Genomic DNA, 9,810 nt, shown 5'->3' with positions numbered 1-9,810 from the left:
ACAACAACCACTCTCCTTCAATGGAATAATTCAAAATTGCAAAGAATTGCCCTTTAGCTTCTACCAATGCATATTCAACCATGTTCACATACAATTATAGACTCATTCAGTAACACTCACTACTTTTAATTATCTTTTCCCTTCACCTTTTCTCTCTCTTCTCTTTCTCCCTTTCTCTCCCCTTTTACCGGTTATTATTATTATATTATTATTACTACTATTGCGTCAGAACAAATGCTTTTACAAAGAGATAATAAAAGTTAATGTTTTCTTTATATTATATGCTTTTAAATGCTTTTACTATATAGGTATTAGTTCATGCTTTTAAATACATACTAATAATTTAATTAATACCAAAAATAAAAATAACATATTTATTTAGAATAGCATTTGATCGATAGTATATCATATACTAATTGTAAGATCCAACTGAATCTTAATATCGAGGTTCGATTTCTGATAGTGAAATACTTTTTTATTCAAAAATATGATGAAATACTATTGATAGTACTCAAAAGAATATGAGACACTAATGTTATGTCTAAGTGATTGAAAGTTAGAGATATTCTGATTGTGGTAAAATATTTTTCATATAGTAGATTGAGTATAATATTTAGGCATACCTTTTTTTATGAGTTCGAAAAAGGAAATTAAAATATATTATTTAATTATTAATAAATAAAATATCATAACATATAGATATGAATACATAATAATCTATCATTTTTCTTTTTTTAATTCAGAGGGCATGGGAGATATCAATGAAAGGAGGGAGGGTTCCAAACACGATAGCACATCTGTTATCACATTTTTTGTATCACTCTATATACTATTATTTCTGATTAGTTAAAAAATTATTTAAAATAAAATTATAATTATTAAATATTTTTCTGACCAATTATATCTCATAGTACATGAAGTGACATAAAACGATATTACGTAAATACCAAAGACACATGTAAGAAGAAAGTGGGCAACCCAAATTCCACCAATCACATCACATGTGTTAGCCCCACACCACTCAAGAACGTACTTTCCCGTACGGTGCCGTAACACATATTCGGTACCCTCTCTTGTTTCACACGCCTTTTATTCTTTCTTTAACAATAAATGTCATTCATTATTCAACAAAAATAGAGTATTCATCTTTAATTTGGGTCCTGTGTATATTTTTCTACGTTTGCCATAATTAGCTGCAAGATCAGCTAAATGTTAAATATATATTCACTAACTCATAAAAAGTTGCCTAATAAAACTAAAAGTAGTTGATTAATTGGTTGATAAAAACAAAATAATATAGAGGGCTACAAAATCCAAAGCTTATTGCATTAGTATTAAATTAGAGCTTACAAGTTCCAATCAATTTTCTAAATTTCTAACAACAAAAATTGATACTTATTATTTCTTATTATGGCCAAAGTCAGGTAACTAAATTTCCTCTACAAACACTAAAAAATTGTTAAATGAACCTCACCACACATCTTTCTAGCATGTTAAATTATATATTGTATGTGACTATAATATTTCAAACTATCTTATTTTAAATTTATATCATTAAATTATGTAAAAATATTTAATCCGTACAATTTTAAGAAAAGTAACTCTACTAAATTCATAATTTAGTTTATTGCGCCAGGATTATTTTTTATTTATAAAAAGGCCACAAATTTTTTTTTTTTTTATTTACTAAATTCATAATCCGTACAATTTAATTTATTGCGCTATGATTTAAAGTATACGATCTACCTTTTTTCCAACTATAAAGAATGGGAGATGTTATACCTTCAAATATTTTATTTTATGATCCTTTATTCAGATAAAATTGACATTTATTATTAAAGAAATACTTTATGTACTGTTTCCTCCGTGTGGTGTGACTCGGTGAGGACGGGTTGTTTACCGGGCAAGGAGTCTTGTGGATGCTGCCTTATATTTGTTTGAGAGTGTCTAGAAAAATAGTTTTCTGATGCTCAATTCAGTATACGAGAAAAGTACGAGAATAGAGAGAATATTATGCAAGAATAAATGAGAGATAGTATGTTCTTATGGGGGTCTCTTATTTAGGTGCATGTAATATTCTTTGACAGATTCTGTTGGCCGATCATCTTGTCTTATTGGGCTTGTCCCAAACAAACAGATAATGCTTTACTCGTGTTGAATGACTAGCTATACTCCATTGATAGTTGTCTTACAGTCTGTTTTAGGCATAGTAGACATATTCTTGATCCGTCTTTGTCGTCCAAAAGAAAATGGGTACAATGTGCAGGTGACAAGCGTCATGTGGTAGAGGTCTTTGTTGTTTAGGTGGTGTGACAATTATGTATAGGTGACATGATAAACAAATGACAGAAGTGGTCCCTATACTGCGATTTGGATACATATGGTCAATGACAAACTTCTCCAAGTTGTTCGAACATCATCCAAAAGTGTCTTCTAGATTGAAATAAAATATGTAGGAATAACCTAACATTTTTAGGTTAATTAGACATCATCTGTCCATAAATAATAGATGATACACATTATTAGTAAATGATCGATATACTGATAATATAAAAAAAACCATATATTCATAATATAAGAAATTTACACTAATTATTTTTCATGTCAATAGAAAATGGGCAGTTATTTTCCTATTTTCCCATGGTTAAAAAGATTTAGTTTGCACAGTACAATATCCTCAAAAGGAAAAGAGGATGCAATAAAAAATGCATTGCTTGGTGCCGTCCTAATAATAGTATGATAAAACTTGAAAGTAACATGGCAATATATATTAGAATTGTGACCAATGTTGTGAAAAAGAAATCATCATTTTTTTTAATAAGTAAATGTTAGTATATTAATATTTATAATACGTCAGATTTGAATATTGTGACCTTGTTATTATTATATTCTTTAATTCTTCTATCCTAATAACCTTATGTTGGAAAGGAATCATGATTGCTTTTGAAAAGAGAATGGTACTTGTTTTGACAACGAAAAAACAAGGAATTACATATATTTGATGAACTAATTGGCTTTATTATGGATTACAATTTGTTTTATTTTTGTGTGGCCCTATTTTATTATATTACATCCACCACACATTATAGGTGGAAACTTTATGACGGGGAAGGATAAAACAAAAACCCAACAGCAGAAAGTGACGAGAATAATTTAATGAAGGATATGGCCTATGGGACCAACTATTTCAAAAATCGATCCTGATTTTTGTTACATAATTTAATGATGGCATGAAAAATAGTATATTGAACAACTAATCATTTCGGGTTCGTGACTGTCCCTCCTAATAAGTGTCGCTTCTACTAGACCAATATCTTGTTGGACGAGATTTATAAACGCTATTTTGTCAATAAAAATCTCCTAGCCCCACCATGGTTGTAAGTATGAATAGAAATTTGGCACAGTAAGGTAGTCTTGGCCTAAAAATAAGTCTAACATTGAATATACAAAAAAGAAGTGTAACCTTATTTATGTTGATCTAAGTTTGATTTAGAGACATGTGTTGCAATTAGTTACTGAGCCCAAAAAAAATCAGCAAAAAAATGTTTTCAATTTGAGAACTATGATATGCATAGTTTTATGTAGTTTGGATCAATTTAAAACGCTCTGATTGAGATAAATGTTGATATTTTGGTCAATAAAAGATTAATTCAAACCCATCAATCAACAAATTTCATCTCAAATGTAAGAGTAGGAGCTCTGGATTTTCAATTAACTGTTTCCACTCATTGCAAAATCTTGCAACTGTTGCTCCATCCAAGACTCTATGATCTGCACCAATATTAACCTGAAAGCAGATAAAAAAAAGTATCAACCTTTACTAAGAACTACTAAATCTTTTAGCTTAGAAATGTGATTTGCCATATTTGGTAAGAACTACTAAACCTTTACTAAGAACTACTTAACCTACATATGGGATAGTCCTAACCATAGTCACCTGATACGTGGTTCTCTTTGGTACTGGTGCAGGTACGTAGTACACGGTACATTACCCTGTCAACTACCGGTACGCTAGGGGTATACTTAGTAGAGTTTCTATAGCTCCCTACATAGTCTTTTCTAGTGTTGCTTCTTATAGGTTTGAATCAACACCATAGGTGAAATAACCAAGGATAAAAAAATTCTTATTTGTTGTAACTCATTTTAGTAAGTGAGTATACATTAGCAATTATTATTCTTTTCTTTTACTTAAACTGTAGGTAAAAATCCGGTTCGTTCCTAAAAGGGAATCAGTTCGCAAAAGAACCACGAATTGGTATGAGGGAACCAATTCGCGGTTCGCTACTATAACGAGATAATCGTGTTTCAGTGGTCCTAACATTGGAATCAAGAGCAACTTTCCCTATCCTTAAAATTTTATGTACCCTAAAAAAAGCAACTACAAATACAGAATGTCATATTTGTAAGCTTTCTGATATATGGTTGCAAGGGTATAGGCTATATAACTAAGGATGTTAGAGTCAAACTACACACACAAGTTGAATTTGTAGCAGCAACCTAGGCATAAGCTACTTTGCCATGATGCTCTTTCTGCTAGCGAAATCAGGGGAGTCACAATATAACAACCAACAAAAATGCATTTTGGCACGAGGTGAGATCAACTATATGAATTTACGCCAATGTGTATAGATAAGAGATATAGTATAATCACAAACTTTCCTTTCTCCTCAGAAAAATGGCAAACTCAGCAGTCATCTATAAGATGGATGTTGTCCAAAATTAGAATCGTCGTATATTTTGTATTTTTTCCCTTTCAAATCACATAGTTTGCCAATGCATATGGAAGACTTACAGTCATGATTGATATTGGGTACACAGTTCCATCATCTGCAAACTGGGCAACTTTCTGAGTTCGACCAATGGCAATGATGGAAACTTCGGGAAGATTGAGAAGTGGGGAACCAAATTTTCCACCAATTGCTCCAATGTTGCTTAAGGTAATTGTCCCACCACATATATCCTCAGAAGTTAACTTGTTATCTGAAGCCATTTGTTGCAACCTTGCCAACTCTTTGGTTATCTTAGTGATAAAAGGATAAAGATTAATTAATAGGAATCTAAGACAATATCCTCATATACGCTTTAAACACAAATCAGAAGTCATTCATAAAAACAAAGCTTTTGTACTATATATGATGGCAACAGAACCCTGCTGAAAATTGTACCAAGCAGAATGCTAAATAAGAGGATACAAGACCTTGTCCCCTTGTAAGAAGTATGAGAAAACAGGATCTTCATGTCTTCTCTTATGATAAACAGTTTTGAGAAAACCAACAATTTCATTCAGGTAAGAAACAGCTATGAATGTTATGTCAAAAACTACAGTATATGTTGTTCAAGCAGTTCAATTTATGAATCTTCGTACCCTTACGACTAACAGCAAGTCAGTGACAATGGATATGCACTTCAATCAAAATAAGAATGGGTGAATGAAGTACGAATAGCAGTTTGCATGTACAAAGACAACCATAGGATTGGAAACTAACCTCCAAGATGGAAAGAGACTGGACATTCTTTATGTTTGGTACAACTAGACCAAATGGAGTCGCCATCGCAATTCCAATGTTATGTGAACCTATGACATATGAACTCATTGTGTCAAATTTTGTATGAAGGTTACCACCTCAGATAAAACCTGCCCACGTGTGTTTGGTGTCATATGATATGGATCAATGATGTGATAATATTATTATGATAGAGCATTATGCTGTCTCCGATTCATGTAGCCGACCTCACCTAATGAGACTAAGGCTTGGTTGTTGTTCTTACTGCCTCATGTAAATCATTGAATCAACAGCCACCACATATCAATAAAAACTAACAAGAAAAAGGTTCAACATGAAGTACTTTTTAAGCCCACTTCTAACACGAGAACAATATAAAAATATATTATGCAAAGAAACCATGAAAGCATTATCCTTGTCAATCTCATACGCGATCAAGATCATTGCGCCAAGCTGTATGAGATTCGCTACTTGAGAAAAACTTCTCACACACTTACATCATGCACTAAAGTCAATATGTACTCTATCTACATGAAGGTTGTTTCAGACATATAGCCAAGCTGTTGCAAAGCCAAAGAAAGAATTGGCTAACAAGGACAAACTCTTTCACCTCACCAGTCACCACAATTTAAAGAAGTTGTTTCCTCTCCTCAAATCCATATTTTTAATGAAGAAAAAACCTTATATTCACTCTACAGAAAATCAAACACAATCAAGATTCAAAAAAGGGCAGCATGATTGTAACAATAGTTCACCCAGACATGTTAAGAAACAAACCTTTGAGGACGACTTCCAATGAATCCTCTTTGAAACAACTATTCACAAAGGGGTACTTGGTGAGGGCCATTGAAAGAGATTTGATTAATATTGGAAGGAAAGTGTACTTGACATCCTTATAAGGATTATTTTTCTGGAAAGATGTTTTAAGCTCCAATATGGCATCACATTTTATCTCATCTACATAATGGAAATGTGGGACTTTGGCAGCCAGAGACATTGCTTTTACCATTGCTCTTTGGTATCCCCTGCAAAATGAAAAGAAAAATCATTAAGTTCCTTGCGACCAAGTTCTTAAACTTAAAGTTCTAGAGCTAAAACTAAAGGAAAGAACAATCATACTATTTCAACACTCAAGTTCATCACAGTTTTCTTCATTTTAACATAAATGATTTGTGTGCCCAAAAATTATGACAAGTTAACATTGATCACCATCTCTTAATAAAAAGCAAAATGGAAAGGAGATAAAATTCATGCTTGCATCCAATTTTACCTAAGCGGAAGTATCCTGTCCTCAGAAGGCGACTCGTATTTAGTTGCAGCAAAACTGTTGTATCCCTCTTCTCCCCGAGGCTCCTCCTCGTAATCAGCATGCAAAACAGCAGATGGATTTTTAATGATTCCTTTATTGACAACAAAACTGAGCACGTCTTCTTTCAAAACTCTCCCATCTTTTCCACTCCCACACACATCGTTTATATCTATACCATGTTGCTTTGCCAGACTCCTTACAGCAGGTGTTGATAGAACTCCAGCTTGCTTCTCTTTTTCAAGATCAGAATCCAGTGACTTCACATTTTCTGAATCATCGAAAGTAACTGCAGTAAATGTAGATTCATCAACTACTATCTGATCAGAGTCAAGTGACTTTTCATTTCCTGAATCACCCGAAGTCGCTGAAGGAAATGCAGCAGACTCGTCAACTAAAATCTTCACAAGGGTTTCACCAACCTGCAATTTTATCCAGCAGAAGCTCAAATATAATTTTGGCCAAAATCTTTTATCACATATATAACTAGTGTACATTGAACTTTTTTCGCTACAAACTTTTACGGGCCTATACCCCATCTCAGACGAACACATTCGAACAATTTCTACACTTATAAGCACAATCTCAGTGACTTATATTCAACAGTTAGAGATTGTAAATCTTACCTTCACAATATCACCAGGAACATAGAGAATGCTAGCAACTTTTCCTCTGTACCGACTTGTAATTTCGATATTAGCTTTGTCACTTTGGACTTCACAAATTGGTTGAAAGTCTTCAATATAATCCCCCTGCCAATAACAGATAATAAAATGTTGAAAATGAATCAGATTAATGTCCTGCAGAGCTAATACTGAATTTTCAATAGATCTTCACCAATATCTGAACTTTTTACAATAAAAAACAATGATGCAAAAGTTGGAGTAAGAAATAAATACTTTACAATATAAAAGGTTAAAATGCTAAGGAATTCACTCACTTCTTGCACATGCCATTTGAGAAGTTCGCATTCTGCAATACCTTCACCAGTTTGTGCTAACGGCACATCAACTATCTTACCCATTGGAAGAAGATCAACCATAGATTGAGTAGAAAACCAAAACCGCTCCACATGCTTCAAATTATTAGTCTACATAACAAAAACGAATAGATATAGAAGAGTTATTAAATCAGTGTAAACCCAGTTAAGGAGTAATGAAAAAGATGATAAATTTAGCAATAGAATGAAAAAAGGAAATAAAGAAAGTAGAAGTGATTAATGGAAAGTACTAACAAGATATTTAGTGAAGGGAGATGAGAAAAGAGGAGAGGGTGGTGATGAACACTTCTCAAAGGGGACTGAGGCGGCGGAGGGACGGCGGAATCGGCGGGCGGAGGACCAAATTCTCCGATGAAATATACGGCTGAGCACCATCGTTTGATTGAATTGAATTAGAAGATGATGGGTATGTTATGTGGAAGTGGACTTATAGAACAATATTTATGCAACTATTTTATGATTAACAACTAATTGCATTTTCTGCATCTTATAATATATTCATACTCCATGTGATAACTACAGTATAGTTTTGTTTCATTCTATTTATTATACTTATCCACAAACCTGCAAAATCATTGTTTTCTCTGTTATATGTATAACATGAGGAATAAATCACTTAAAATTTAATTATTAAGTATTTTTGTAATTAATTACAAGTTTATGATACATGAAATGATATAAACTGTGTAAAACAACGGATATATTCCGATGACTGGATGAGCCAACACTGAAGATTTTATTTTTGTTGAATTATTACAGTTTAGTTGGAGTTGATGTAAATAAAATGAAGTTTTGTCCTTTGTTTTCATTTATTTCTTACCCTTTTGGGTGTACTTTAATCAATTATTAGTCTTATGATTTTAACTAAAAAATGAATAATTAGAGAGAGTGCGTATCGATCTGAAATTGGAATACCAGTCAGCAACTTATCCTTTAGTCTATCCGATAACAACAAGACACGTGATTTCGTTGGAAAGAACACACTGAATAATTTTCCCATTCTAATGTTCAGAACCAATCAATTTTACAAAATAATATTAGAATACTAATTTTTGTTTTAAATAAATGAAACTTTTTCATTAGCTTAAAACACAAAATAAGACATAAATGAGAAAATATGATCTGATCCCCTTAACTCTATACAATATCACTTTTCACTCATCCAACTTACAAAATGTTCTATTTTCTGCTACTCCCTATAATTCCTTTCATAATTTTTTTTAGATATACATCATCTGTTTTCAACAATGTCATATTTTTTATCCCAAACTACGATAGTGAATAACATACCGTTCATAACATCCGCATCCAATATCACTTTTAAATGGACAATCCTCTTACAAATGATGCATCCTTCATCGTTAAGAACCCACTTTACATTTGAGAACCGAGTTTCAATGTTAATGTTGTCACTTTAATTTTTTTTAATTAATCATCCTTGATAAAAGAATTATGAAGAATAACTATCTCGAAGTTGTTCAGATAATTTTTGAGAAACTTCCAATTTATATTTCTCGCATTTTATCAATGGTCAACAATATCTAATCTTGGTTGGCACGTGCTTCGGTTGTTAAGTTAACTTTTGTTACTAGAGAAGCTAATATGACAACTGACTTTATGGTTAAATTGTATTCTCATTCTTTCTTTCCATAAGTTGAAGAAAACAACATCAATAAAATGTTAATCATATATGTAAAAAAATTACTTTATTGTTATTCCATGCCATGAAAAAGATAAGACATAGTAAAAAAAAGAGGATGGATACACGTAGCATATGGAGCCAAAATGGTAGCACCAAACACATTAACACAAGAAGACAAAACATGCTCAATAATAAAAATTACAAAATGAAATTGAAACTAAGAAAAGTTGTACGTGGCAGATAGATATTGAAACAGTGAAATCTCTGCGTTCATTTTTTATACCCCTTCATAGCTGTAGGGTACCCCACTCTTTAGTACTATTCCCTCTCTTTCTTCTCTTTCTTCTCTTTCTTCTCT

General features: G+C 32.3%; 1 protein-coding gene across 1 annotated transcript; it reads right to left on the bottom strand.

Annotated features, from left to right (window-relative positions):
• LOC109353307 (lipoamide acyltransferase component of branched-chain alpha-keto acid dehydrogenase complex, mitochondrial) lies at positions 3,594-8,307 on the bottom strand. The gene is made up of 8 exons (XM_019595532.1): positions 8,045-8,307; positions 7,751-7,900; positions 7,437-7,562; positions 6,775-7,232; positions 6,282-6,529; positions 5,487-5,575; positions 4,793-5,020; positions 3,594-3,787 (listed from the first exon to the last, which is right to left on the bottom strand). Exons 1-8 carry the CDS (start codon positions 8,183-8,185, stop codon positions 3,674-3,676), a joined length of 1,554 nt encoding a protein of 517 aa, XP_019451077.1. The 5' UTR covers positions 8,186-8,307; the 3' UTR covers positions 3,594-3,673.

This window comes from Lupinus angustifolius, chromosome LG01 (genome assembly GCF_001865875.1).
Source record: "Lupinus angustifolius cultivar Tanjil chromosome LG01, LupAngTanjil_v1.0, whole genome shotgun sequence".
Lineage (NCBI taxonomy): Eukaryota > Viridiplantae > Streptophyta > Magnoliopsida > Fabales > Fabaceae > Lupinus > Lupinus angustifolius.
The sequence above is the reverse complement of the archived record's forward strand: the minus strand, read 5'-3'. Positions and strand labels throughout refer to the sequence as shown.

Excerpts from the sequence above, each read along its gene's own strand:
- LOC109353307 (XM_019595532.1), bottom strand. The coding sequence starts at position 8,185 with ATGGTGCTCAGCCGTATATTTCATCGGAGAATTTGGTCCTCCGCCCGC. Across the intron at positions 7,901-8,044 it reads CTCCCTTCACTAAATATCTT|ACTAATAATTTGAAGCATGT; the intron begins GTTAGTACTTTC and ends TTTGTTATGTAG. Across the intron at positions 3,788-4,792 it reads ACCCAATATCAATCATGACT|GTTAATATTGGTGCAGATCA; the intron begins GTAAGTCTTCCA and ends ATCTGCTTTCAG.